The following is a 26,120-nucleotide window of genomic DNA, read 5'->3' as shown; positions in this document are numbered from 1 at the left end:
TTTCTTTTGGGTGTAATACAGATGTCAGCTTAAGGGATGCCGAAGTGACCTCTGTGATGACGAGTCAAAGAAATCTACAACCTCCCCAGTTTGTCTGGTAAGAGCAAGAGGATTGTGATGACAATAAATCCATGTCAGTAAACATATATCTGTTGATCATTCATTTATTAGAAGGAGGTACTCTTCCATGAATGTGCATACATAACTTAGTGTTTGTGTGTGTGTGTGGTTTCTGACCCACCCAGGACCAGAGAGAGTCTTTGCTGAGCTTCACAGATACTCCCACTGTAATCCAGAAACACCAGTATAACTGTCCCGAGAAAAGGAAATAGCACAGCAGTTCAGTCATCCCCAGAATGGCTGACCTTCCTCCCCTTGGCTTAAGACTTCCTTGTATTCCCAGCATTTTATTATATGTTTGGGGCTATTCCTCATCATCGATTGGGAGCAGTACAGAGAATAGATGGGGGGATGGATGACCTTTTGAACACTGGGTGACTGTTGTCATGAAAGGCGACTCCCACTCTCCCAAAGCCGATGCACTCTGGCGATGGTATCTTGCAAGACCTACATGCATTTAGCCAGAATCCTTTTCCTCATCCTTCCTGTCGGGCTTTCTGACCCCAGCTGCAAAGAAGACCATCCAACAGCAGTGCCTGTGTCCCACAAACACGATTCTACATGTTTGCTGAGTTTTTATTTTCAGACATCCTTTACATGTGATTTGAAACACATGAAGCAGACTGTTATGTGTCTTTTACTCAGAACTGCTCGCGTCTGGTGGCGGTCAAACTTCCTGCAGGTTCTCCGATCTCTACAGAAAACATCTGAAGTCTTCTTGCAATAAATGCTGAATTCTTGGTCACATACCAGACCAATTAAATATTTACTCAGACATCCTACTTAGTCTGGCTGACTCTAAGAAGAGCCCTGGTCATTCCGTTACTTGGGTGTTTCTCCTAATAACCACTCAAACCTTTATAAATGGATTTAGAACCAGCACCTCAATGCAGTTTCCAGTCATAATGGCTGCTATTGTCTTGCTGTGCAGTGTGAATTGTAGAAGCTTTATATACACAGGTGTGTGCCTTTCTAAACTATGGCTAATCAGTTTGCCAGTTTGCCACAGGTGGACTCCAGCAGAGCTCAAGGACAGTTAAAGTAAACAGGATGCACCTGACCACAATTTGGATTCCCACACAAAGGGTGCAATGACGTTCGTAAAGGAGAAAATGTTCTAAAATGATTTTACGTTATGTTCACAGTGAACACAATGGAGTGTGCAACAGCTGAACAGATCTAGTGAATTTTTTCAGCTGGGTACGGTTTGACTTCCTCTGTTACTCAGACCTTTGATTAGTATTATTGACATAGTCAGAAATGCATTTGCGCAGCTTCCAGCTTGTGTAACCGCCCTGCCTGTTCCAGTTCAGCGGTGGATATTAGAGGTGGCTGACATGGATGCATTATGTACTAACTTACAGTATGGCAGAAATGCATTTGTCACACAAAGCTTTAACAGTCCTTCCATTAACACTGACAGGAACATGAACATGCCCAGCTGAATGCATACGGAGCAGCCATTCATCAACCAAGCAGAATTCTAACCTTCATCTGATAAGACCTTTGAAATCTGTGCCAAAACTCTAATCCAGGATAGCAGTGCATACACACACACACACACACACAAGTGCACAAACATCAAAGACAAAAATCTGTAGCCAATGTTTATTGATCTGCAGGTCTATTTTTGCTCGGGGAAATCATTCTAACATAAACCAGCCCTCTGTCAAATTTGAGCTGCAGGGAAACAGGCAACATTCATGCAATGCATGTTAGAGTGAAGCAGTGAAAATAAGCAAAGGAAGATGTATAAATGCAGGTAAGCAGAATCAGTGGATGTGCATATATGTGTGTATATTTGTGTTTTTGGCTGTGTATATATGAAGACATGTGAGATCAGTGCTTTTGAACGTGTCAGAGATCTTTCACGGAGACAAGCTGGATTAATTAGAGACAGTACAAAGTGATGTCAGTCGTTGCCATAGGAACTTTGTGCTACACTAGTGACACACTCAAGTGTCAGAGGTGCAAACTATTAAAGTGTCTTTACTCTTGTACTCTTGGAGTGAACCATTGCGGGGGGGTTAAAGGTTGGTTTGGAAATGATCAAAATAAGAACTGTACTGAAATTTTACTTGAATGAAAACCTTTTTAAAGTCAAACTTGAACATCATTGTTGCAAATGGCAGCATTAAATGTGAGCTTTGTGGATTTCACTTTCAATTTGAGTTTCAGCCAAGTATTTACCAAACAAGCATCAGTTGCACTTTACCGTACATGCTGGTTTCTCAGGAAGACATGCAGTTACCTACTACTTCGTTAGCTATACCTCGCTAGTGACGTCTTGCTCCCCTTTTAATAGACAACACATATGAAAGGTGCTTATTGGATGGAGATCTGGTTACAGTGGAGGCAATTTTAGTGAACTCACTGTCATGTTCAAGAAGCCACTTGAGATGATTTAAGCTTTGTCACATGGTGTATTACCTAACTGGAAGCAGCCATCAGAAGATCGATACAGTGTGGTCATAAAAGGGTGGATGCACTGGCAGCAGTAATGCTCAGGTCGGCTGTGGTGTTTAAATTAAGCTCAGTTGTGTGCCCAGAAGACATCCATCACACCATTACACCATGAGCCTTAACCACTGAAGGCAGGATGGATCTGTGCTTTCCTGTTGTTTATACCAGATTCTGAACCTATCCTGTGAATATTGCAGCTGAAACCTTGAATCTTGTTCCTGGCTAACAGGAGAAGCACCCAGTGTGGTCTTCTGCTGCTGCTTCACTGATGTTCATCTGCACAGCATGATTGTAACAAGTGGTTATTTGAATTACAGTTGCCTTCCTATCAACTCAAACCAGTCTGGCCATTCTCCTCTCACCTCTGACATCAACAAGGCACTTCCCCCCAGAGAATCTTACTATATATCCATTTTTATTTGACAGTGAAATATACTTTAGCTATGTTTTATGTTTTAAGCTATGATCTATGCATATATAACACAACATATGATAAATATATTATATATAATACAGAAAAAACAGGAAAACTCATAAATATAAGGAACTTGATACAGTTTCTGATTTAAATATTTATTCATTATTAGTGTTTGTTTTACAGGAGAATATATTTTAGATAGGATTAGGCTACAGATGTTAGTCATTAATGCCATGTTTACATAGTTCTCACTACAGTGGTTTTGGAAAACAAGCCAAACTGTTTAGCCCTCCTTGGCCTGTTGCTTTGTGTCCTGATTCACAACCCCAAAAAATAATTAACATTTTCTGATAGCATATGGTTCAGATTTGGCCTGGGTTATCATCCTAGATGAATGAGCCTTCGTAGGGTTAATAATCGTCCAGTTCATGCAGGATCGGGTCAGAGAAATGGTGAACAGCTGTGGGCTGACAAATGACACTTCCTTCATTACCAGCACAGCTGAACTTTGACCTCGCCGGTCGATGCATGTCAGACATGGTTTGTCCAGGACCTCCAAGTTCAGCAGGGTCTAGAGCTACGATCCAAACTGCACGTTTGCAGGATATAGTCATATTTTAAAGAGTCCTGTTCTGGCAGTGAAGACTGATGCTATGTTGTGTGATCTCTTCATATGCCATTGGTTCTCAGATGCGTTTTGCATGCCCATCTTCATATGCAGAAAAAAGCTAATAATGCCAAAAGAATTCATGTTAAATTTTAGCGAAGTAAATGTCATCACAATAACATTTTTGTCCTTTTTTCTTTTTAAATTTGCCCTATAAAAATCCTTTTCATTAAACTTAGTCAAATTACATATTTAACCTGCTCAGTCCCAACACGTATCAGTGCCTCTTTCCCCCACCCGTGAGGCCCAGCATCATCCACCAGCAGCTTTCTGTTTCGTTAGCTTTCAATGAGCTAATGAAAGAAATTAGTGACTCAGTATCAGTCATTTCTATGGTGAGCTAAGCTTTGGCAAAGATCAAGCTGGATGCTTTCTCCATTGTACTTCATGGTACTTTCCTCTCACTGGTGACTAACAATGAATAAAATCACAAATCAACCATGTGGCTTACACATTTACCTGGGAGGAGACAGAAAATCCTCTGGATTTACATCAGGAAGAGCATCTGGCATAAAAAAGAAATCTGTCAAACTAAACATGCAGAGCTACTTGGTGTGGCAACACGGGTGTGGTGATCCCTTGTGAAAGTGTTTCAGTGAAAAAAAATGATGATATACTTCCACTGTCCCTCAAATGTCTGTGACGGTAAGGAGGGTTTCAGCAGTAGATTTGGCCTCCCTGTGTTAGTCAGTATATTGTCACAGACCCAAGCGCTGCTCTGGACACAGCTGTAACCTCTACTTGAAAGTGAGCGTTTAATGCCCCACGCAGATGCTGGACCATAAAACCCTGATAAGCAATAAAAGTGCTGCAAAGGTTCACAAAACTCCCACTCAGCACCGACCAGTTGGATGTGGTTTATGAGTCAGAAAATAAGAAGCAGCACCACCTGCTCCGAGTGAAGGTGACATTAACTAGTTGGAAGACTGTTACACGCTGATTTGCTGTGTGACGCATCACCGAGGTTTTTAAACTGTAGTGGTGTGGAATCTGGTGAATCTTCCCAAAAGGTGTGACACATACACTCATCCAAAATCCAGAGCAGGTAATGTAACGTCATGTGGGGTTAGTGCATGTGTTGTTTTTCCCCTCACGGACTAGAGAAAAAGATGGCTTTACTGGTCTGCAGGTAGCAGAAAGCTGCCGTCAAGGGGTCAGGTGCCCATTTCTCAAGTCACCGTAGTGGCAGCATAGCTTGTGGTGTTAGGCTTTTTCGGACATCTGGCAGTGCTGCTTGTAAGCAATCGCTCCCTCAGCTTTTCTTCTGTGGGACTGCTGCCCATCACTGTGAAGAGATGATCAGTATAGATGTCTGTATTTAAAAGGATTTTACAATTTCCAACTCACTATAAAAAAAAATAAGTTGGCAAAACTTTGGACAGCAGTTTATGTATTTTGCAAGTAACCACTCGGTATGCATGGCTGTGTAGGTTCTCCAGTTCATGGTAGTCTTAAAGGCTTGAAAAAAGAAGGCAAACGGACTTCTTTAAGTGTGTGAAGACATTTCACCTCTCATCCAAGAGGCTTCTTCAATTCTAAAAACAAAAGGTGGAGAGTCTCAGGTATTTAACCCTTAGTGGGGGTTGTCCCCTTTGGAGGTGGTTGTTGACCTGCTGTTGATCATGTGTGTCATCACATGAATCAAGGTGTGGAAAAAGGCGTTGGTGATTACCATCACTGGGGTTAAGTGTGAAACCACTGTGAACCTTGCCCTACTATATAATGTGACCTTTGAGGTCACCTGAGGCTAAGTCTGAATCGGGTTTGAAGTGCGTGGGAAGGGTTCTCAAAGACTGCGTTGTAGGCGGCTGACAGTTGGTGTCTTGAAACACCACCACTGTTCAATGATGGTCGTTCACAGTAAAGGAGGACATGGATGACCTTTATGCTTTAAGTGCAGGTGTACAGCTGAGCTTCTATGATGAGCCATGTGTTTGTGGGGTGGCTGTCTGGTCTCTCCTGTGTAGCAATCCAAGTACTCCTCACTGCACTGCACAGCATACAGTCTTATTTAGCTTGTATTTGGGAGTTTTTTTCTTGGGATATAGTGTTTATTTCTAAAGATATGGCTGGATTTGAAGGGCATTGGTGGGTCATTCTTGGAGAAAATTCTCATGAGCTTCTCTGGTAAACCTGCTACCTGGGACTCTCCACCTTTTGTTCTTAGAACTGAAGACGCCTCTTTTATGAGAGGTGAAACATACTTAAGTCCAGGTACCTTTTCTGTTTAAAGCTTTTAAGAACCACACCCATCTAGTTAGAAAAACTAGATAGGTGTGTTGATGATGTGGCACATGGTATTACAAATCATAGGAACGAAGTAACATCCAGTGGCAAATACCAGGCTGTAAGTGGTTTCAGTTGGATATTTTAACCAGTAAGTCTGTGAGTATTTAATACATTAAAAAAAAAACTACAGACATACAAGTGGCCAAATTGGGAGTGCAGGTTTTTGCACTCATATTTCATCCTCAGAGGTGCTGCTCGGCTTGATAAAGTGAACAAAGCACGTCCAGCTGACAGTTGAGTCGGGTTCACCAATGATGTCCTTTTCCTCTTGTCTTATCTTTATGCACGCTGACTGACAACTTTTGAATGGACTTTGAATGGTTTACTGGCAAACGGCCGTTATCATTCAGATAAACTCTTATACAGTGAAGCATTTTAAGAAACACATTCAAAAGTGCATTATGTGTGATGAGGAAGCTCTCAAAGGCTGTATATTCAGATACATTCTAAGCACAATGGACATCAGTGAGGTTGAGTGAGGTGGCTCTGACCTGCAGGTTCAACAGTTCGCTCCAGCTACCCTGCAAAGATCGTGCCTTTACACAAAAGTACTCTTGCAGATAATATGAAGCTAATTCAGGATGCAAGCTGACTGTATCTGCCTTCATAAAACTTTTACTGTCCTCACTATTTTCATTCTCACCCTTCAAACACCCCGATCTCTCTATTGTTGGTGGTTTATGGACAACCTGGCGAGTACTGTTGCGCAGGCTAGTTAACTGCAGTTGGACGAATTTTTATGGACCCGTCTTTTTGCTTGTGGTTCTATTTTGTATCTCTCTGCTGCTTGTTTGTTGCTTTTACTTCCTTTCTGCCAAATTGAGTTTTGGATCTGATCATTTTGAAAATCTTTTATTACAGTTAAAGAGATATACTTTGGAACTGAATATGCACTGTCCGGCAAAATAAATGCCAACATGTTTCTTTTTACTGGAGAGTGCAGATAAGAGCCTCCCATTAGACTTGAGGTCTAGCTTCCGCTGCCTGAATATTTGGGATTGACCTTTTTTCTTTCTTTCCTGACAGCATTGGGCATATTCCAAGATGACAATGTTGAGATTTATCAGGCTTAAATTGTAAAAGGCTGGATCAGGAAGCTGTAGGAAGCAGTAGGAAATCAGGAAGAGAAGATGGTGCTGGGTAGGGTATGCTTTACGCCACAGGTGTTGAACTCCAGGCCTCGAGGGCCGGCAAAAAAGATGGGCTACAGCTGGAAAGAATGGCCCAGGACAGAAATCTCTGGAGACCTACCTTTGGCAGCGGTGACGGGCAGCAGTAGTAGTAGGATCGGTAACCATGAGACACAGACTGGACCACAGATGCTGACCACACTGAGAATCTTTAGGATGTGCTAGACAAGACTTTGAGCAGAGGTTCAGCTCTGAGCTAAATAAGAATATTTCAGATGGCTGTAGTTTCAGGAGCTTTAACAAAGACACTTGAGAAAAAACAAACAAACATCTTGATGCATACTCAATCATCCAGGTAAGTAAAGCTCCAAAAGTTGATTCTGTTAATCTGGACGTAGCGTTTTCAGTGGGAGAAATGTTTTGTCACTCATCCAAGTGACTTCTTCAGTCTCAGCCGACTGCTTCTTTTCGGTTTCTCCCACTGAAAACGCTACGTCCAGATGAACAGAATCAACTTTTGGAGAACAACAAAAAAAAAGCAGCGCTGGCCTAAATTGTACAAATTTTGCGAGCTAACAGAAAGCAAACCACAAACAGACAAACTGTGGATTTTATTTATTGTGCTGGGATTTCTCATTTATTTGGACAAAATTGCTTTCTTGTTCTGACTTTAAGTACAAATCTTCACATTTAGGATTGAAACATCACGTAGAAAAACAGTATTCTGATATTACAACTGGCAGGATGACACTCCTACGAATCAAGACGTGCGCACATCACCATCCGTCTGCACCACTCGGTTTGAGCTGGAACGCATTTTCTTTCCCGTCTGATAAGTGGACGACAACATTTTTATTTATTTATTTTTTTACCAGATCGGCCTTTTTAAACAATACCGGGATCCGCTGGTGGTAAAAAGACACCTCTTCCACTACCTTCAGTGGTGACTGAATTATATACAGTATAAAACTGTGGGTAGCAAAAAAAACAAAAAAAAACAAAACAAAACAAAACAGTTCTTCTACAAGCGAGTTACACTGCTGCAATGCTCGCAGTGAGAAACAGAGGAGAGGCGAGAACATCAGAGCCAGTCGTGATTCCTCCGACTGCACCATTAGCTGCCACCACACACAGCGTTCTCGCGGCTGGTGTGGAAGAAGTGGGAACTTTGTAAAATGTGTCCGTCTGGTACAAAAAAAGTGTTATTTCTTAAAATGCATCAGAGAGTGAGCCATTTCAGAAAAACAAAACAAAACCATCGGTGAACCCTCCACCTATTGCTTCTGCTTCTTCTTTGCTGGTTTGATAGCAGGCAGCTCTTCCTCTTCTTCTTCCTCCTCCTCCTCTTCTTCCTCAGACAAATTGGAGTCTTCGACCTGTGTGGCTGAGAAGATCAGGAGAAAATGTCAGCTCACCGTGTTACACCGAATCCTGGTACCACCATCTCGACTGCGTGTGCGAGACTTGGCCCTTAAATGTTCTGTTATTTTGTTTCATATTAAAAGAACAAAAGAATAAAAATAAAAAAAAACATAGAAAATGGTGAACTCTTTAAGGGCCAGAAAGGTCGCTTTACTGAATGTGCCCTCACAGTTGACCCTCACGCACACACTAACTTGAAACAGCAGAAGAAATAAAATTGTAAGGTGTAAGTTGCAGATTTCTTTTACAAAGTTTTATTGCCCAGAGACATATTTAACCTTTTGTCTAGCAGGGTGAGGGAGCACCAAGGTTACTCCAGGTGTTTCACTATACAGGACGTTCATAGCATTCATCTGTATTGAAAATTAAATGCGTTTGGATCCCAAAGCCGCCGCTTTAGACTGTCGTTTTTCAAAGGCTGTGAGGTACAAAAGATCTTTTTCAAAATATCATAGGTGTTAAGCACTTAAGCCGAAGGCAACTAAGCTTGATTTTCAGGTTCACGTAGAAGTGTCAGGACCGCCTCCAAGGTGATAACCCCAGTGGAGGTTAAATACCTGGGATTCCCAATCAGCTTGTAGAACTGAAGAAGGCTCTTGTATGAGAGGGGGAACGTCTCGGGGTAGGGGGACTTAATTTGAGTAAACGTTCTTTTAAAAGTACGATGAATAAGCTGGAGCTGCTTATAAAACAAAATGAATGGGTTTGCATCAGAAGTTAGTGAGGGTCGTCTCTGATTATGTAGCTACACACACAAAAAAAAAAAGGGAAACTACTGTTACAGTCTTCAAATGACGATAGCGATACATGCTGAGAGGTCAAAACTCTTTGTTAAAGTTACGGAGGAATTGTTAAACATCTTCGTGGGGGGAAGAGTTTTAGGCAAACTAAACAAGCCCTGCCTCCCAGCAAATAAATAAGAATGAGGATCCATATTTATAGATGTTGTTCGGCACTGCTTTCACTTGTGTGCAAATCATTTCCCCCCAGTTATTAATTACAACGCCTTCACTTAAAATATAGAAAATTAAAAGCTGACACAGGATTTCAGCAGATTGTTTTATCCAAACTTTCTAGAAGAAAGCTCTTGATTTTTGAAACAAGGACATTATTCTTACATGTTATACCTACCAAAATTCATGCAGTTTAGAGTAATTCAGGGTTAGGGGTGACATATTGGAACTCAGAGGTTTGAATGTCTGGCTCTTTGCTTTATTTATTACGTCACACTGCGAAAAACTGTTGCCCATCCCTAATATAGACCAATAAGTCAACCAATCAACTACAGCCAAGCATTACTCTAATTAACTTCCTTAAATGTCAAGCAGAGCAATTTTTTTATAATCAGCTACAAATAAAAATACAAAATTCCTGCTGCATGTTTATTTGGGTCAGCCAACTCAGTTTGAAAAGCAGAGTACCTGCACTGGATCAGTTCCTATTATTCACTGATTACTATCATTTTGATATAAATACAATGAAGGGGCTGAAAACAGATGAGATATTGTCAGTGAGCTTCTTAGAATGTCAGTACTGGCAGTGTTAAAGTGTTAAAGCACAAAGAAAGTAGAGTATTACCAATAAGGTGTAGCCCACTGACAGAAACTGGCCCTGTGCCGGCCTTGAGTCGGATGGTGACTGGGGCTTTCAGCTCAAACTCTCCCAGACTCACCTGTCGACAGAAAGCATCAAAGTTAAGACAGATCAAACTTCAGCTGTGTGGCACATCAGCCTCAGTTTACACACCATGGGGAGACACTTGATGTGAAGGTTGGCAACGGGCACCGAGATCGTCTTTCCTTGGTGGTTCATGGCTGTCACCTCCACCACATTGCTCTCCTCCTTGGCACCGTTACCCAAGCAAACCTGCAGCAATCACAACACCGAACATCACTGTTGCTGACAGACTAAAGTGTGACTGACTGGTGTGTTCGTGCCGCTGGTAAATCCCAATGATGGTAACAAAACTGTACATACTGTTCTGAGTTCAAGGAAGTGCTCCAGGTCCTCCTCCTCATCTCCTTGGAAAGTGTAGAAAGGTACTTTGGAGGACAGCTCGCAACCTGGAATAACAGTAAGACCGGCAATTAAATGACAACGGATTTTATTAACCCCCCCCCCCCAAAAAAAACAAAAAAACAAAACAACCCAAAACAAAATCCCCAGTAAAACAAGGAGGAAGAAATTTCTGTAGGAACATCACAGCAGAAACCCACGTGTGCGCCTACAGAACATCTCTGACAGACTGTTTAACAGGCCCTTACTGAACAGGAAGCTCTCCAGCCTGGATTGACCGCTCGGTCCGACGTCCGAGGATTCATCGTCGTGGAAAGACATTTTGCAGAAGCGGTAAAAGTTAAGTATTCTGCTGGCGCTTTCCTGTCTAATGAGCTCTCCACGATAAATAACAAGCACGTCGCAGCCTACACGCGTGCCTGATACGTCATCAGTGCGCGCCCGTGCCTCCTTTTACAGAAATCAGGCGCTGCCGCTGCCTGAGTAAAACACGTGATGAACTTCTCATTTACCTGAGCTGATTCACAGCGGTGGCTAATAAACTTAAAAACTATTGAACTTAATGTAAAATACAGTGAAATATAGAATATTACAGGTGAACAATACTATCTGCTAATGCTAATAATATCTGCTTAAACTTAGTCCCTTCAGAGCTGTCTTCGTGACATAGATTCACCCAGGGGGAAACCTTCCTCAGAGACTTTTGTCCATATTGACATTACAGCACCACACAGTTGCTGCACATCCATGATGGGAATCTCATGTTCCGTCACATCCCAGAGGTGCTCTGTTGTTGAAATCTGGTGACTGTGGAGGCCATTTAAGTGCAGTGAACTCAGTGTCATGTTCAAGATACCAGTTTGAGATGATTTGAGCTTTGTGACATTGAGTGTTATCCTGTTGGAAGCAGACATCAAAAATGGACATACTGTGGTCATAAAAGGATGGACATGGTCAGCAACAATACTCAGACTGGTGTTTAAATGATGCTCAGTTGGTACTAAGGGGCCCAAAGTGTGCAGAAAAAACACCCGTCACACCATTACCACCAGGAGCCTGAATCTTTGATACAAGGCAGGAATGAGCTCGTGCTTTCAGCTTTTTAACGCCAAATTCTGATCATACCATTACAAATGTTGCAGCAGAAATCCAGAACGTTTTTTCCAGTTCTGGCAATCTCATGTAACTTGCAGCCTTGGGTTCCTGCCCTTACTTGACATGAGTGGCACCCCAGCATGGTCTTCTGCTGCTGTAAGCCATCTGCTTCAGTGTTCAGAGATGCTCTTGTGCACACACTGGTTGTAAATCAGTGGTTATGGTTGTTTTCATATCAGCTCAAAAGCAGTCTGGCTATTCTCCTCTGACCTCAAGTCATTTCTACGTTTTTAAAAAAAAAAAAAAAAAAAAAAAAAAAAAAACCTGCTACTCACTGATTTTGATTTTTAAAACCACTTTCTATAAACCCTAGAAATTACTTTGGGAAAAATCCCAGTAGATAATCAGCTTCTGAATACTCAGTCCAGCCTGTCTGGCATCACAGATTGCACATTTCAAGTCACTTTAAAAAAAAAAATAAAAAAAAAATCACCTTTTAGCTCCATTCTGATGCTTGGTTTGATTTTGAGCAGGTATGTTGACCATGTCTACATGCCTAAAGGCACTGAGTTGCTGCCATGTGATTGGCCGATTAGATATTTGCCTTAATGACTAGTTGAACAGGTGTACCTAACCACTGGCTGTTGATTATTACATAATTGTTTGCAATAAAGATTCTTTTAACAAGGACATTAAACCAAAGGTCACTTCGACCCATCTGAACAGGTCAATATTCCTTTATGTAAAGATATTACTTTCCCTTTACTTCTAAAAACCTTACATGAAATCTTTCACTGCAGACAGGTATTAAAAAAATATTTCTAGATAAATAGTGGCGCACAGGACAAAGCAACAGTCACTTATCGTTTATTAGTTTTTCCATTTTATATACTTTACATACAAACTTTACAATGGAAAACTCACTTTAATGATCCCCCCCCACCCCTTAACTGAAAATCTACCACTGGAGCCCTTTCTCTTTCACAGCCAAGTATTAATCAAATCTAGTTGGCAGAGGAGAAAGCTCAAGCATCAGCAAACTGCAAAATGAACCATTTAAGACAAGTGTGAAAATTATACTGCTGTTTCAGCAGACAGATAGCAGATCCCGTGGGCGAGTTTCACACCTGGCTGACAGGTAAAACGGCTGTACAGGACAAGAGATTAACTAAACCAGCATCAGTTTCAATATAGAAAACAAAACACTTTATGATCGACAGAGTTTACAGACTCTCCGAGAACAACAGTATTATATTCATAGGGTTGAGTGGCATGCTTCTTCCTCTATGTAGCATGAAGATGAGTTTTTTTTTTTTTCCCCCCCCCAGCATCTGCCACAACAAATCCATTACAACTCATGCACATTATGAATGCACAGTTTCAAAACATCACATTGGCAGGCAGCTACTGAGTAACAACCACAGATCCTCAGTTAACCGGTTAAACACTCCTATGAGTGACAGTGCTTTTTAAAAGAAAAAAAAAAAAAAAATTCATAAAAGCAAATTATAGCTTTGACTTAAAAACACATTCAATGAAGAGCTTGTGAGGGAGGAAGGGTATGAATTTCGGCTCCAAACCACGTCAACTGAACTAAACAGTGTTGAAACCATTGCCATTTTCACATTTGGTGACAGGATTCAACAACCTCAGTGATCCCAAGAGCGCCTCGCTGAAACGCAGCTGAAAATACATGTACTGGTATGCAACGCTGAAACAAAGCATTAAGGGATGACATGAGTGAATTTGCCCGTCAGGTCTGGTGAAATGAGCAGTTTCATATTAGTGGAGGAACAGAAGATTTCGGATTCTTCATCATTTCAACCAAAAAGAAAACAAAACAAAACAAAAAAAAAAACAAAAACAAAGCAACGCAACGCAAAAAGCCTAACACATTTTGGTCCCGTGGTGTACTACTCTCAGGAAGTGTCGATTTAAACATTCGTGCTTTCAAACAGGAACGAAACAAACTGTGGTAAATTTGACATTTTAACTACGCAAAGTTAGAAAGACAAACATTTCAACAATATTAGATAAACATAGAATTTAACTTAACTAAAAATGGTACAATATCAGCTTTTTAGTCAGCTTAGTTTACTGAAGGGTTTCTGTGCTTGCGTTATGGATCTGGTAGAGCAAAAACCAAGACGCTTTACTGTGAGTGTGAGGCTACATCTCTGGAATTTGAAAAACAACAAGGTCAACGTGCCATCTCTAGCTGTGTTTGAAATTATAAGCTAAAATGATAAGGCAAGGAACAAAAAGGCAATGGCTGAAAAACATGTTAATGAACACATGAAAGCTTTTATTGCTTTCCAAATGTCTACTACTAGAACAGAAATTCAAAAGGACCTCTTTGACGTTTGCTTTGTTGGCCTGTGGCAACAATTTAATTCAGGGCTTGGCAAAACCTTAAAAAGCTACAACTGTTCACCCTTCATGTGTACACACACACACGGTGCTTCAGATCAATTTTGTCAGAAACACACTACCTAAAAAGGCATCCATCTCCAAGTATGTGGTGGAGCGACCGAAAATACCACGATGTGAAAACGAAAGGCAAACTCTCAAACAGCACTTCACATCCTGCATAAAGATGTTTCACCTAAGCCAACGACTATACCATTTCTCCATGTCACATCTGGGAAAGCAGGATGTAGCGGTAGTTACGACACTAGATGCGGGCTACCCTCATTTCACAGCTCAGCCTTCAGATACAGATGCCGATTTCAGGCATGCGGGTAAAATTCATGTAATGGCCACTGGATTAAAAAAAAAAAAAAAAAAGGGGGGGGGGAGGTGGGTTAAGAAGGTCTCAAGGAGTCATCTCTTCCTTCCTCCTAGGAAGGAATAGTGGGATCAGAGAAGGGGTTCCACTTATGTGTTACTGAATGAAAGAGATTACAGATCACTCCTTGGCCTTCGACGTGCTGAATCCAGTAGAGCCAAAACATCTAAGGGGGGGGCACAGGCATCCGCTGTGCTTCCACACAAATCCTAAAAAGAGCCCAGATTGGTAACGTGATATAAAAATCACCATGAAAGTTTTCTCATGAAGGTAGCAAACACGTTTAAACTATGTCAACTCGCTCTGTCCGTCATTGTTGCAGGATGTTTCTTCAAAGGCTACGGCCCATAATGATGACGTCTTTAGGAAAGCCCTCCATTTTGGCCACTTCAAAGCATCCCAGCTTACTATAGAAGTCCAACATTCGCTTATCAGTCTGTCGAACCTTACAGAACGAGCCGTGGGATCCTGAGAGAGAAAGGACACAGAAAAGAGAACCAAAGTTCACTACCCTTGGTTTATTTACAGTAAATCTAAAAGGGGTAAAGAAGCCTTTATGATAAAAAACAGTCATCTAGGCTTCTAATCTTGTCGTTTTGGACTTTGGCCTCATGCACACATTACATGTAGATAAGTGAACCTTTGTTTTCCACTTTACTAAAACTTGAAAAATAAACTTAATGAATCAATACTTCTATGGAGTGGTTATGAGGCAGGGGGCTAAAGACACGATTGGCTGCTACCTACCGTTGGCCTTAAGAGAAGATAACAGACAGCCCATCATGCTTTTGGCCACACTGGGGTCAGTGACTTTGGCGTGAACGTCAACCTTGATGAGAGAGGGAAAGTTGGAGAGGAAAGAGTCCGGCAGACCCTCCTCCTCTTCATGGAAACTCAGTATCATCTTCTACAATAATGAAAGAGTGCTTTAGTAATCTTAATAAAAGGACGCACAATCATAACGCTCAATATTACGATAGAAAGAAATGGATTATAAGCATACCTCAGCCTCTGTGAGGTCCTTATCACAGTCAGGTTTGTGGTATTTCTCTTGCATGAAGGGAATCCAGCTCAATTTGCATTTCTTGATAAAGGGTTTAACATCTACGGTGCCGAGAGCATAACCACAGATCCCTTCATCATCCTCCAACACAAACCCATAGTCCGAACTGAGTGTCAGGAGACCTCCTACTAACCTGTGAACACAGATTAAAGCCTTAATAAGAGGAATGGGGAAATGTGTGGACTGCAAACAAATGCATGTGCCTTTTCTTACCTGTCTCCTATGAGGTCAGGATCGTCATCAGAGAATGGTACATCCTCCGTGCCTTCACAGTACATCTCTTTACATATTTTATAGACTGCAGTCTGCATAATGAGACCGATAACAGCTGTTAATGAAACCGTTGCGTTCACACCAAGTTTAGCAACTTTAACTCTACTTGAATAAGTGACTCATAAGTTATATGGATTCTGCGAATTACTCAGCTTGCAGTTTATATTAATATTGGTCCAGACTTTTGTAGCTTTTCACTACAATCAATATAAAGACAAAAATCCATTTATAATAAATCCCACATTTTTTTATTTTATTTTTAAATTTAAACATCCCCTGTGAATGCAATGTTACAGTCTCATTTTTTGTTTCATTTGTTTTAATGTGTTCAACGCATGTCGGCAATACGCAGCTTCATGGTCATCAAAATTTGAAAAAGTGCTGAAGGCCTGGCAAAAACTGCTTATAGGGTGGGGTTTTTTTTTTGCTAGATAATGTAATAAAGACTCAGAGGAACTAAATAAGTGACGAAATACAAAATATGGTCACATATTAGTTAGAAGGGATTTTCCAGAAGTAAATCAGTTTCATACAAAACATGTGGATGTCCAAGACAGACATGTTGCAGCTTCATCATTTTGTCACTTATGTGAAATGAGGGGAAGACGACAGGATACTTATACAAATATCTGAGGTCTGGTGACAAACTGTTTTGTGACATTTAATGAGCAAACCTAATCAATTAACAAGTAAATGTGCCAAAGCTAAAGAAATTCCTTCAAGACAAGACAATTTTGCCGTGCTTGACAACTGTTATAAAAAGGACTACAGGAGTGTGGCTTAACTAAAAAAAAACAAAAACAAAAAAAAAAACAAAACAAACAAAAACAACAAGTATCTCACCTCATCTTTGGGAAAGTACGGCCTTATGGTATAGATTTTTGAGGATGGCAATGAAGGTGGAGGTTGGTAGAAAAGATCGTTTGCCCCATCTATTGGCAACAATCGCTGTGGATATCAAAATAAGGAGGGTCAGTTTCACAGGGAAAAGGTGTCGTGCTAGTCTGGCTGACTGCCTCACTGTGTGTTTGCCAAGTTGAACCACTATCAACCCAAAAGGAACTAAAGACAGAAAAGTGCTTTGGAGTCTGAAGACAACTTGAGTATATAAACTGTTGTTCCTTGTTGACCTGACAGTGGACAACAAGAGCAAACCTCACTTCTTTCTCATTTTCGCTAAAGAAACAGCACCAACTACAAACAGACATTTGCAAACATAACAAAAAGAAAAAAAAGGCTCGCGTTTTGGTCTGACTAAGGTTTTACTGGCTGAAGGAGATGCTCCTTTCCCTTTTGTAAGGCATCGCAATACTTCGCTGCGCAGGACCCTCCTGTTGAGAAAAATAATGATGCTAGCGCAGAAAGACCGAGAGAACTCCAAGCAACAAAAAACCAAAACGGGGAATTAAATGATTGCCAACTGAGTCACTCAACAGCATTTTGGTTGCCATTGGGAGTCTGGGCTGGAAACACCACTTTAGACTGGACTGATGTGTTTAATCATGGAATTCTCTCATCGCGTACATGCTTGCGTTCTCGCTGGCGCTGCGATGCTTGCGCGTGCGCTCGCAAAGGGCTGGCTTTGAGCGCTGTGCTTTCCTGCAAAGAAATGATATGTCATGAAAATAAAACCTAACCATACTCGCTTGCGCTGCATGCGCCAGGGAAAAGCAGCATCTCCTTCAGCAGTTGCTGAAAGAAACCAAAATTGATCAGAAGCAGCAACACAATCAGAAGATGCCACGCCAAACACTGGCTTTAAGTTTGTTTGTCTTTTTCCCCTCCCAGCATGGAATTCAGGTCACCCACTCCCCTCACAGATATTGCCAATATCCCAAAGTAATGCCAGGGCACAAACATATTTGGAGATCAAGTGGAGGGGATGGAGCCTGGATGTCGTGAGCATAACTCACTGCAATCAGCTCACCTTTGACAGACCAAACCCCTTCATACCTATGCACATAATACCATCGTCGCCTTTGCTCACAGCACTCTTTTCTCTCTCTCTCTTTTTTTTTTTTTCCATTTGATTGCTGTAAATTCGGTGCATTAGATACCTGGAACTCTCCTGCTAGACCTCCCCTAAAGGCCCATGGCTCTTGGTCTCCTCTAAGGAACTGTGCTGAGGACTGACTACGACACCCTGTTAGGAGCAGAGCCAAGCGGACATTGTTACCACAGGATGGGGCTCTCTGATACAGATGAAGGGAGTGGGGAGATGAGAATGAAGGGGGTCATATATCTAATAGCAAAATATTTATGAATTTTTATTTTTTTTAATCATTAAAACATAAAAAAAGGACCCAATTTGGAATTATATGTAGAGAATATATTTTACAATCAAATGGGGCTCAAGCATCTAAAGCTTATATATGCTAGAAGGAATCTGGTGCAAGATGCACATTACTTTTACAAAAAACTGCTCTGCACCTTTGTAAATGCAAAACGTTACCCAAAAGCTCCATGTGACATGGTGTCCACGTGGCAAGTTATTTGATGCAGGTCTTTCATTTTCAGTGTTTCAGGAGGGTAATTCTCATTTGAGAAGCTGACAGACTTCATGACCAATACAGAGAGGGGGGGGGGGGGGGGGGGGGAAGGGCGGGGGGGATAAAAAAAATAAATAAAATCCGTCCATGGGCTACCAAAGTAAGCTTTAGCTGCCGTCACCCCACTGATATTAGCACCTTGTGTGAAGTCACATTCTCATTTTATCTGCCTTGTCACATGACGGGGGGGGGGGGGTAGCACAAGTCATTAAAAACCAGGAAGACGAGAGGCAGCATGATCAGCATTTCCAGACTTAAAGGACCTCTCTGCTTATTATTAAAACCCAATCAATATAAAGAAAAATGAGCAAGCTTCTGATTCAAGTTGCTAATAAAAACCAACCCCTGGTTGACAAGAAGCCCTGTCATGTGACCAGACAAATGCAGCGCGCGTGCAGGACACCTAACAGTGCTTTACATGTAAATCTCTCCCTGATACCCAAAACATTTCCTTTGATGAACTGACAACACAGCATACAGATGCAGCCACAGGAAGGAACTGGGAACCTGGATATCCAGATTAAAAACCACAAAGGGTACCGCAAAAGACTAGCCGATTATGTAGTGCAACGGCACCGATCCAGCACTGTGACATTTATGCAGAATAACATGGAACATTTGTTCTTTTGTCTTTCTGCCCCCCCCCCCCCCTTTTTTTTTTTAGGGTGAGTCCACTCAAATATTACATATTAAATATAAATAAAACCAAGTGTAAGGTCCCTTGAGTGAGTGCATCTGGCTGGTCTGAGCCAATTCTACAGGCCTACTGACAGAAACAAAAAAACAAGTTAGAGAGATGCTGCCAAAGAGAAATTTGGGAGTTAACACTTAGTATTCAGACTTTAAAATCGCTGCGCAAAATGTGACTTCATCCAGAGGGCAGCTTGCTTTCCTCCAAATCTTTCCTTTACTTTTAAATTTTTAGCTTTAAAATAAAACTACAAAGATCAATTTGATACATGAACATGAGACAACGCCTGCATATGCATACATCGGCCACTGTCGATCCAATAGCAGTAGAAACTTGTACTGTGGATTCTTCCATCTGTACATAGTGAAGGGAGAAAACAGTAGAAAATAGTTATTAGTAAGTGTTCTCAGTGCAATAACCAGGGAGGTTGTGACTAAGTGCCGGCTGCACAGCTTCCACTAGGGGGGAAAATATGGGGACTGATGAAATGAATGCTGATAGCAAAAGCAGAAGTCAATATTTGGGAACTTCATGCAGGTAACTATATTTATGGGGCTTTAACTTCTTTGGTGAGGCTTGAGCGTTTAAGACCATTTACTGAAGCATCAAGCCAGCAGTGTGGACTTTTAATGTGGATTTGCCAGTGTGGGTATGCTGCCTGCTGTGTACTGTGGGCCAGAGACCTCAGCTTTACCATATAGCCAGACAGGACAGAAACCTGTGAATGAAACTGGGTTACAGGGAGTAACCTACAGGCCATGCTGGTGCTTCAGACTAACAAACAAACACTCCATGAAAAGATGGAGATGTCATGAGAAGACTCCATGTCACTCATGCTGTATCACAGGACATCACCTGAAAGACTAATTTAAGAGAGAGATGAAAGTGGGAGGGAAAGAAAGAATATCCTCTTTTACAATGTGATGCATTCTCCTCTGATACAGAGTGAGCACATGATTCAGTAGCTTAAAAATCCAACAACCTTCTTGTAATATATGCATGCGATTCATATTAAGGACAATTTAGATATTTCTGATTCCTTGTTTATGCACCAGAATGGCCTTCCACAGTGAGTCAGTCAACTTGCTCTCCAAGCTCGCGTGCGCGCTAGGGCATGGAGGAAGGGAGGGGGGTTGGGATTTCCCCTGTGCCCATCCCCACAGACGGAGAAATGGAAGCAAGTGTCTGTGTGGGAACGCAGCAGTGATGTTACTGGATACACAGCAAGCAGCAGTAACCCTGCTGGGACATTTTCTCCACAGATACTCAGTTTAGACAAACATGGAGCAAATTGTTGTGGAATAAAAAGGGAGCACAGCAGCAGTGCAAGCAGCATTCAGTCAGATTAGAAAAAAGAAGAAAAAAAATCAACAAATTAAAGCGCAATTAATAGATTTATATCCATTTAAATGTGATGCATTTGACCTAACCCATTTCTAAACTAATCAAATAACCTGCTACCAATTTCAGCTGGGGATATTTGCCAAAAACTAATCCTACATTAACTGATGCAGAAGATTAGAAATATTACTGTTATTCAGATCGTTGTCTCATATCATTCTTAAAAATAACATAGTCCAGGTCTAGAATGGAAACCATGCAGCTAAATGAGCCATCATTACACTGTTTGTTCTTTCATTTTTTTTTTTTTTTTTAAATGATGTGCTTTAGTAATTTGTATGCAACTGTGTTCCTGAGAATGGTAAAGGATTACAACACTTGAATGGACTCTACGCTAAACTACTGCTCTCTAAGAATAAGGACCCCGTGGTTCCCTTTATACATACCGAGCCACTGGACAAAAGACTTGACCATAGAAATGATGCTCTTGATGTCCCAGAGGTAAGAGTAGAGGTCATACAGGATGGTGCGGTTAGCTGTATTAGATAGCCGTGTGAACATCTGGATGACTGAGCAGCACATCTCCTCAAACTTTTCTGCCCGTGACTGCCATTCGGTCACCTGTGTTCAACACAATGTTTGAAAAAGATAAATACTGGTGGAAAACGCAAGCATTAAACCACTTAAGAGTTGTGGTAGCAGGAAGAAACCCCCCCCCCCCCCCAAAAAAAAACAAAAAAAACCCCCACTCATGTCACTTATGACATATCATATACAAGTGTCCCAATAGGCCATGAGTGTTGAAATTATTTACAACTGTACTTTTCCACTGTGACGTGTGAATATGTAACTAAAAGCAAAACAAGCTGCATAGAAAGGGAAGCCATAGTTTACACAAAAAGCACAGCACTAAACTGTAGTCCAAGCACACCATTTGCCGTCATAACCACACCACCCAATGGGCAGTATGGGTACTACACAGCCACCATTTTGTTTTCTGCACCATGAACAGCATGGTTAGTTGATAACAGACTAGCCATCTAATGGACCTCCTTCTCTGAACACACTCCATGTGCGTGTTTCAGTAAAATCACCCACCTTTTCAGATTCTCTCCTCTTGCAGTTGACACTAACGACGCTGCTGTTGGCTCTTAGCCAGTTGAACTCCTTTAACATTTGCATGGCCTTGGGTCCATGTTCGTAAGGCAGATAAAAGAGCTCTGCCAGCAAGCACAGGTCCTCCAGGGTAAGAGGCTCTGCTGTGAACAGTGCCTTTTCGTTGGGCCCTGGTACAAACACTTCCTGTGGACCCAAATCAGCAATGAGACTTTGCAAGCATTTTAATTTGGTTTTTGCCTTCAAATGCAGATATAAAGGAGAAATGACTCACTAATGTTTGCAGCACCTGTTTGAGCTGATCATCTGTCTGCATAGGGGCGATATCATTACCAGAGTCCTCTTGAATTGACTCCTCAGGAGATTTGGACTCTGCCAGACTCTCTTTGTCTGTATCCATAGGTTTGAGGTCCTCGGCCATCTTGTCAGCTAAAATAGGACCTGCATGCTTCTCTTCTGGGTCGACTTCGGCTTCTGGCTCTGCCTCATCTTGCTTCTCAACCACCATCTCCATGGGCTCCTCATCTGAATCCTTCTTTTCCACCTCCACCTGCACATGCCCAGTAAAAAGTTAAAGTACCTGTAGATAGTCTGGTACAATCCTCTGTCTGGATTGTACCAGACTATAAAGAGGACAATTACTTTCATTATTAGCCCTTTAATCAATGACCCAATGGTTATTTTACTGGGTGATGAGCTGCATGAACAGAAAACAAGTACTTTTAGCAATTGAGTTAAGGTCACACAAGTGCTACAACTGTGTCATAATGCAAACTCCACCTCTTCCTCCTGAGGTCTTTTTGCCAAAGGAAGTGAGATTGGATCCAGGCACAGAGCAGGCATTGCTGGAGACATGATGGGCTGCTGGAACACAGTTGTGACCGTTGTTGAGGAGCAAAGAGAGGGAGCAGTCATGGATGACACATCTATGCCCGTGCCTTTGGCACCACTCTGAGGCACCTGCCGGCCTGTGAGAACAGAGTGTCAGTGCATACGGTATGGTTTTTAGGCATTTCAGGTGATGCTGCTAAAAACTCTATTAACAAAAAAAATTAATGGAGATTAAACTTACTGTTGTATTGGTGAGGCACACCAAACTCCCCAAGCCATTCTGTGAGAGCCAGTTTTAGAGCAAGTTGTGGGCTATAGAGCATGTCTGTCTCAAGTTCTTCATCACTGCCTTCATTCTCCAACTTAATCTGGATAGAAACGGTGCTGTCCTCACCATCAGCTGGTAAAGGGGCAAGGTGGGGAGAGAAAAAAAACAGAGAAGTACATCCATTAATAATCTGGATTTCAGTGCAAGATGACAGTAACTTCATACTGAGAGTATACTGCATCAACACAAAATAAGCATTATACTGATAATGACACTTTTGGAAACTTTAAAATCCTTGTAACTAAAGATTGTGTACCTACCCATGACTTCAGACTTTGATATGAGGAGCTGAGGCCTAAACTTAATGAAAGGCGTTTAAGAAATCCAATGCTCAGGATTCTTTTCACTCCATGTGCGCTTGTATAAGCATTACTTAGCTTAAATAGATGTATAGTATATTAAAACCAGACTGCGGAAATGTTTTCCTAGTTTCGATAAACCTTACATCGGGTGTTACATTTCCCCAGCTAACTATAAGTACACCCCCACCCAAATTTTCAAAACCCTGTGTGTTTTATTTTTGTTAAATTACCCCTTTGCCTCAAAGGCATAAAGGGTTTTGATAAAATTATTTGATACTGATCTTCATTTTTCCCCTCCTTCCTTATTGCTTAATGAAGTACATTTTACCCACTCATTTCAAGCTGGATCTTTTCTGTCTGTGGTATGCTTTGAAATTTGCAGAATAACTAAACAAACAAAAGAAAGAAGTCTCTGTTGCTTACTCATGACCACATCCTTGCGCACACCGTTCATATTAGACTTGTACCAGGTGGCCAAAGTGTGGATTGCTACAAAGTTGGATTCAAACTCGCAGTTTGGATTGGTGAGGACTCCCTTCAGTCTGGGGATGAGCTCTGTGGAGCGGCCCTTGTAGGGACCCAAGAAAAGTCTCTTCTGGTCATAATCATTGGCATGAATATTGTCCCAGATTACTGGGGCTCTTCTCAGGATTTTTGACACCTCTTCAATAGACTCCACTGTGATGTCTTTGGAAACCACTTTGGGGCCTACAGAAAAGTCAACATATCCAAATAATTATTCTTTTTAAGTCTTCAACATAGACATGTATGAATAGGTTTGCAATTTCAAGGAAAACTGTTAGACTTGCCTGTCCATAGCACATCAATGTCAGGCAGGAGCTTCTCCCCTACTGTGTGGAGGTAAGGGGACTGAGGGACACTTGGGTAGCAAAATGTTCCACAGTACTCTGAATTTGACGGTGAGAAAAATAAGTGAGCAAGTAGCGCAAACACACACAAAATGAGCAAATAAGGCAGGTACAAAAAACAAGGAAAACAAGTTACCTGTGGGACAGAAGAGGAAGGTTTCAGGCTCGCCAAGATATTGGTAGATTTCATTGGTGATAGAAACCTGAGCGTGTGCAAAAGAACTGAACACTTCTTTATCAGCAGGGCACATGTTGTGGTCAATATCATCAAAAAGTAAGGCAAAGGACTTGCAGCCAAAGTGTGAAACCTGAAAGGGAAGAAATGACATAGTAAAATACAGAAAACTGCTGTAGATATCCATCAAGAAGGATTTCAATGTGTTCTTCATAAAAATGCTGCAATACCTGATCAAGTTTCCTCTTGAGTGCAGAAACCTCTTTTTGGTTGGAGAAGGTAATATCTAATCCAGGGGAAATGGCATAGATGAACTCTATCCCATGCTCATTAGCAGCACCGATTAAAGTCATGAGTTGCTCTAGGAGACAGGAGAAAGACAAAAGTGTAAATTATTGTGCATTTATAATTAATATGCAATTGGCTCACTTTAAAAGTATCATACAATCATTCCCCCGTCTCCCCAACGACATTCTTGGTAATCACCTGCTTCCTCCACTGAATACAGCTCCCTCCAGAACATTCTGTGTTTGCAGTCATCTTTGGGTGCGTAAAGGTATGTATTCAGTCCCCATTTCTGCTGCCTGTGAAAATCATTTTTTTCAGACTCATTAAAACAATCCGAGTTACCCTGCTATAATGCTGTCAACATGCAGTCTTAAATGATCCACAGTACCTCCTGAACAGCTCTTTCCTCTGTTCCATTGTCCATGGCCGCCCATAAAAGCCTGCGTTAGAAAACACGACATTCAGTTTCCACGCACCCTGCAGTCCTAATGTGCGTTTCCTGCATGCACAGCGAGCTGCTTAGTCGCTTCGACAGTTTGCCCCTTGGTGCCGACGTGCTTGAATCTGCTTAATACTGATCTTCTGAATTACTCAGGAATGTGCCCAAATAAAGACGTCCCTTTTAAATTCATGAAGTGTAGCACTGTGTTCATCATGTACAGACAGACAGCGGAATTACTGCAGCATTTCGACGCCTAGCTTCTGATTGTATGCGATTAACTAGATCGTGTTGTATATACACGTAAGCCTATGAAATTTTAAAGGGTAATTTTTTTTATTAACCAGCATATTTGCATTTTAAGATACAAATTTATTATTTATTTATATATGTGACGATACCAAACTACATACATAATCTTTCTCCAACATTACCTTCCACGACTCCGCTTATAAATTTTCTGAGGCCCGTCGTTTCGACTCCGATCACAGTCTCTTCCACCGGGCCAGGGACCTCTGCACAAGGCTCTCCGGAGACTGGGCTGGGGCTCGGCTCACCATCCACTTGAGGAGTCTCTAACGTATTTTCTTTTTGAACCATTTTTCGACGTTTCGCTCGATACAAAAGTCACGAAATTTGCGACGAACCCAGGGAATATTTTCAAATGTAGGTCAGCAGGCGAATGCTGCCAGGCAAACCTGGTGGAAATAAACCGCGTCACTCTGAGCCTAATGTTAGCTAACGCAAGGAATCTATCGAGTTTTCGAAACGAAGACCCTGACTGGTTTTACAAGCTGTGATATAAATTACTATCAGGTGATACAAATCATCATTTAGTTTGGCTAATATGTAAACAAAAACCAAACACTCGCTCGTGGCTGTCCGTGCATTTTCTCTTCTTTATGGGTGGATTTGACCTACTTTACGTCGTTTCTTCCTGTTTACACCAAGTGCGCATGCTCACGAAACCAGTTCAAACCAGTCACAACTAGATGTACGTGACAAAACACCGCAAAGATTTTACACAGTTAAAGATATAGCCTACACCTCAGTTCACGGCATGATAGGATTAGCCTCCTTTGTAACTAGTTGTGGGCAAAATGTACATCAAAATTATAACGACAGCCGTTTTTTTTACTCAATACACTTAATAGTAGTCAGATATGTAGCAATAATGAAGCTAAATAACAGATTGGTTTATGCGTGATTACCCACAACATCATCAATCTCTCTCATTTATCAATGAGCGGGGATACAAAGTGTGCACGTATTTATCAAATACACAAGAGGGTGGCAATTATTCGCTCGGTTGGTCGACTGCGTTGAACATCTCGCCGGCTGTGTAATATCTTTAAATTCCAGCCCATATTAGGAATGCAGCTAAGCTCCAACACCACTTTCAAACAGGGGAGGTGCTGCTCATCTGTTTATGATCTGTGTCAGCAAA

General features: G+C 41.5%; 2 protein-coding genes across 6 annotated transcripts; both read right to left on the bottom strand.

Annotated features, from left to right (window-relative positions):
- Positions 1-7,687: 7,687 nt before the first annotated feature.
- npm3 (nucleophosmin/nucleoplasmin, 3) lies at positions 7,688-11,871 on the bottom strand. Its single transcript, XM_085477776.1, has 5 exons — positions 10,774-11,871; positions 10,487-10,572; positions 10,256-10,375; positions 10,088-10,181; positions 7,688-8,471 (listed from the first exon to the last, which is right to left on the bottom strand). The coding sequence occupies exons 1-5, from the start codon at positions 10,844-10,846 to the stop codon at positions 8,362-8,364; spliced, it is 483 nt and encodes a 160-aa protein (XP_085333902.1). The 5' UTR covers positions 10,847-11,871; the 3' UTR covers positions 7,688-8,361.
- Positions 11,872-13,902: 2,031 nt separating this feature from the next.
- On the bottom strand, positions 13,903-25,733 carry oga (O-GlcNAcase). Of its 5 annotated transcripts, none has more exons than XM_085477771.1 (19): positions 25,108-25,647; positions 24,623-24,674; positions 24,433-24,530; positions 24,177-24,307; positions 23,908-24,079; positions 23,712-23,810; positions 23,326-23,610; positions 22,514-22,672; positions 22,222-22,409; positions 21,716-21,991; positions 21,424-21,627; positions 20,772-20,946; positions 19,285-19,338; positions 17,802-17,887; positions 16,588-16,692; positions 15,685-15,776; positions 15,412-15,604; positions 15,156-15,315; positions 13,903-14,876 (listed from the first exon to the last, which is right to left on the bottom strand). In XM_085477771.1, the coding sequence occupies exons 1-19, from the start codon at positions 25,271-25,273 to the stop codon at positions 14,740-14,742; spliced, it is 2,832 nt and encodes a 943-aa protein (XP_085333897.1). In that variant the 5' UTR covers positions 25,274-25,647; the 3' UTR covers positions 13,903-14,739. The 5 variants fall into 5 exon arrangements, with proteins under 5 accessions (XP_085333897.1, XP_085333898.1, XP_085333899.1 ...); XM_085477772.1 differs by having other exon boundaries at positions 21,731-21,991; XM_085477773.1 differs by lacking the exon at positions 19,285-19,338 and having other exon boundaries at positions 21,716-21,993; positions 22,221-22,409; positions 25,108-25,646.
- Between the last annotated feature and the right edge of the window lie 387 nt (positions 25,734-26,120).

This window comes from Copadichromis virginalis, linkage group LG13 (assembly GCF_057382275.1).
Source record: "Copadichromis virginalis isolate Kocher_CV1m ecotype Utaka linkage group LG13, C_Virginalis_male_GT1.1, whole genome shotgun sequence".
Lineage (NCBI taxonomy): Eukaryota > Metazoa > Chordata > Actinopteri > Cichliformes > Cichlidae > Copadichromis > Copadichromis virginalis.
The sequence above is the reverse complement of the archived record's forward strand: the minus strand, read 5'-3'. Positions and strand labels throughout refer to the sequence as shown.

Excerpts from the sequence above, each read along its gene's own strand:
- npm3 (XM_085477776.1), bottom strand. The coding sequence starts at position 10,846 with ATGTCTTTCCACGACGATGAATCCTCGGACGTCGGACCGAGCGGTCAA. Across the intron at positions 10,376-10,486 it reads ACTTCCTTGAACTCAGAACA|GTTTGCTTGGGTAACGGTGC; the intron begins GTATGTACAGTT and ends TGATTGCTGCAG. Across the intron at positions 10,182-10,255 it reads ACATCAAGTGTCTCCCCATG|GTGAGTCTGGGAGAGTTTGA; the intron begins GTGTGTAAACTG and ends TTCTGTCGACAG.
- oga (XM_085477771.1), bottom strand. The coding sequence starts at position 25,273 with ATGGTTCAAAAAGAAAATACGTTAGAGACTCCTCAAGTGGATGGTGAG. Across the intron at positions 23,611-23,711 it reads CATTGATGTGCTATGGACAG|GCCCCAAAGTGGTTTCCAAA; the intron begins GCAAGTCTAACA and ends ACTTTTCTGTAG. Across the intron at positions 22,410-22,513 it reads TGTGCCTCACCAATACAACA|GCCGGCAGGTGCCTCAGAGT; the intron begins GTAAGTTTAATC and ends CTGTTCTCACAG.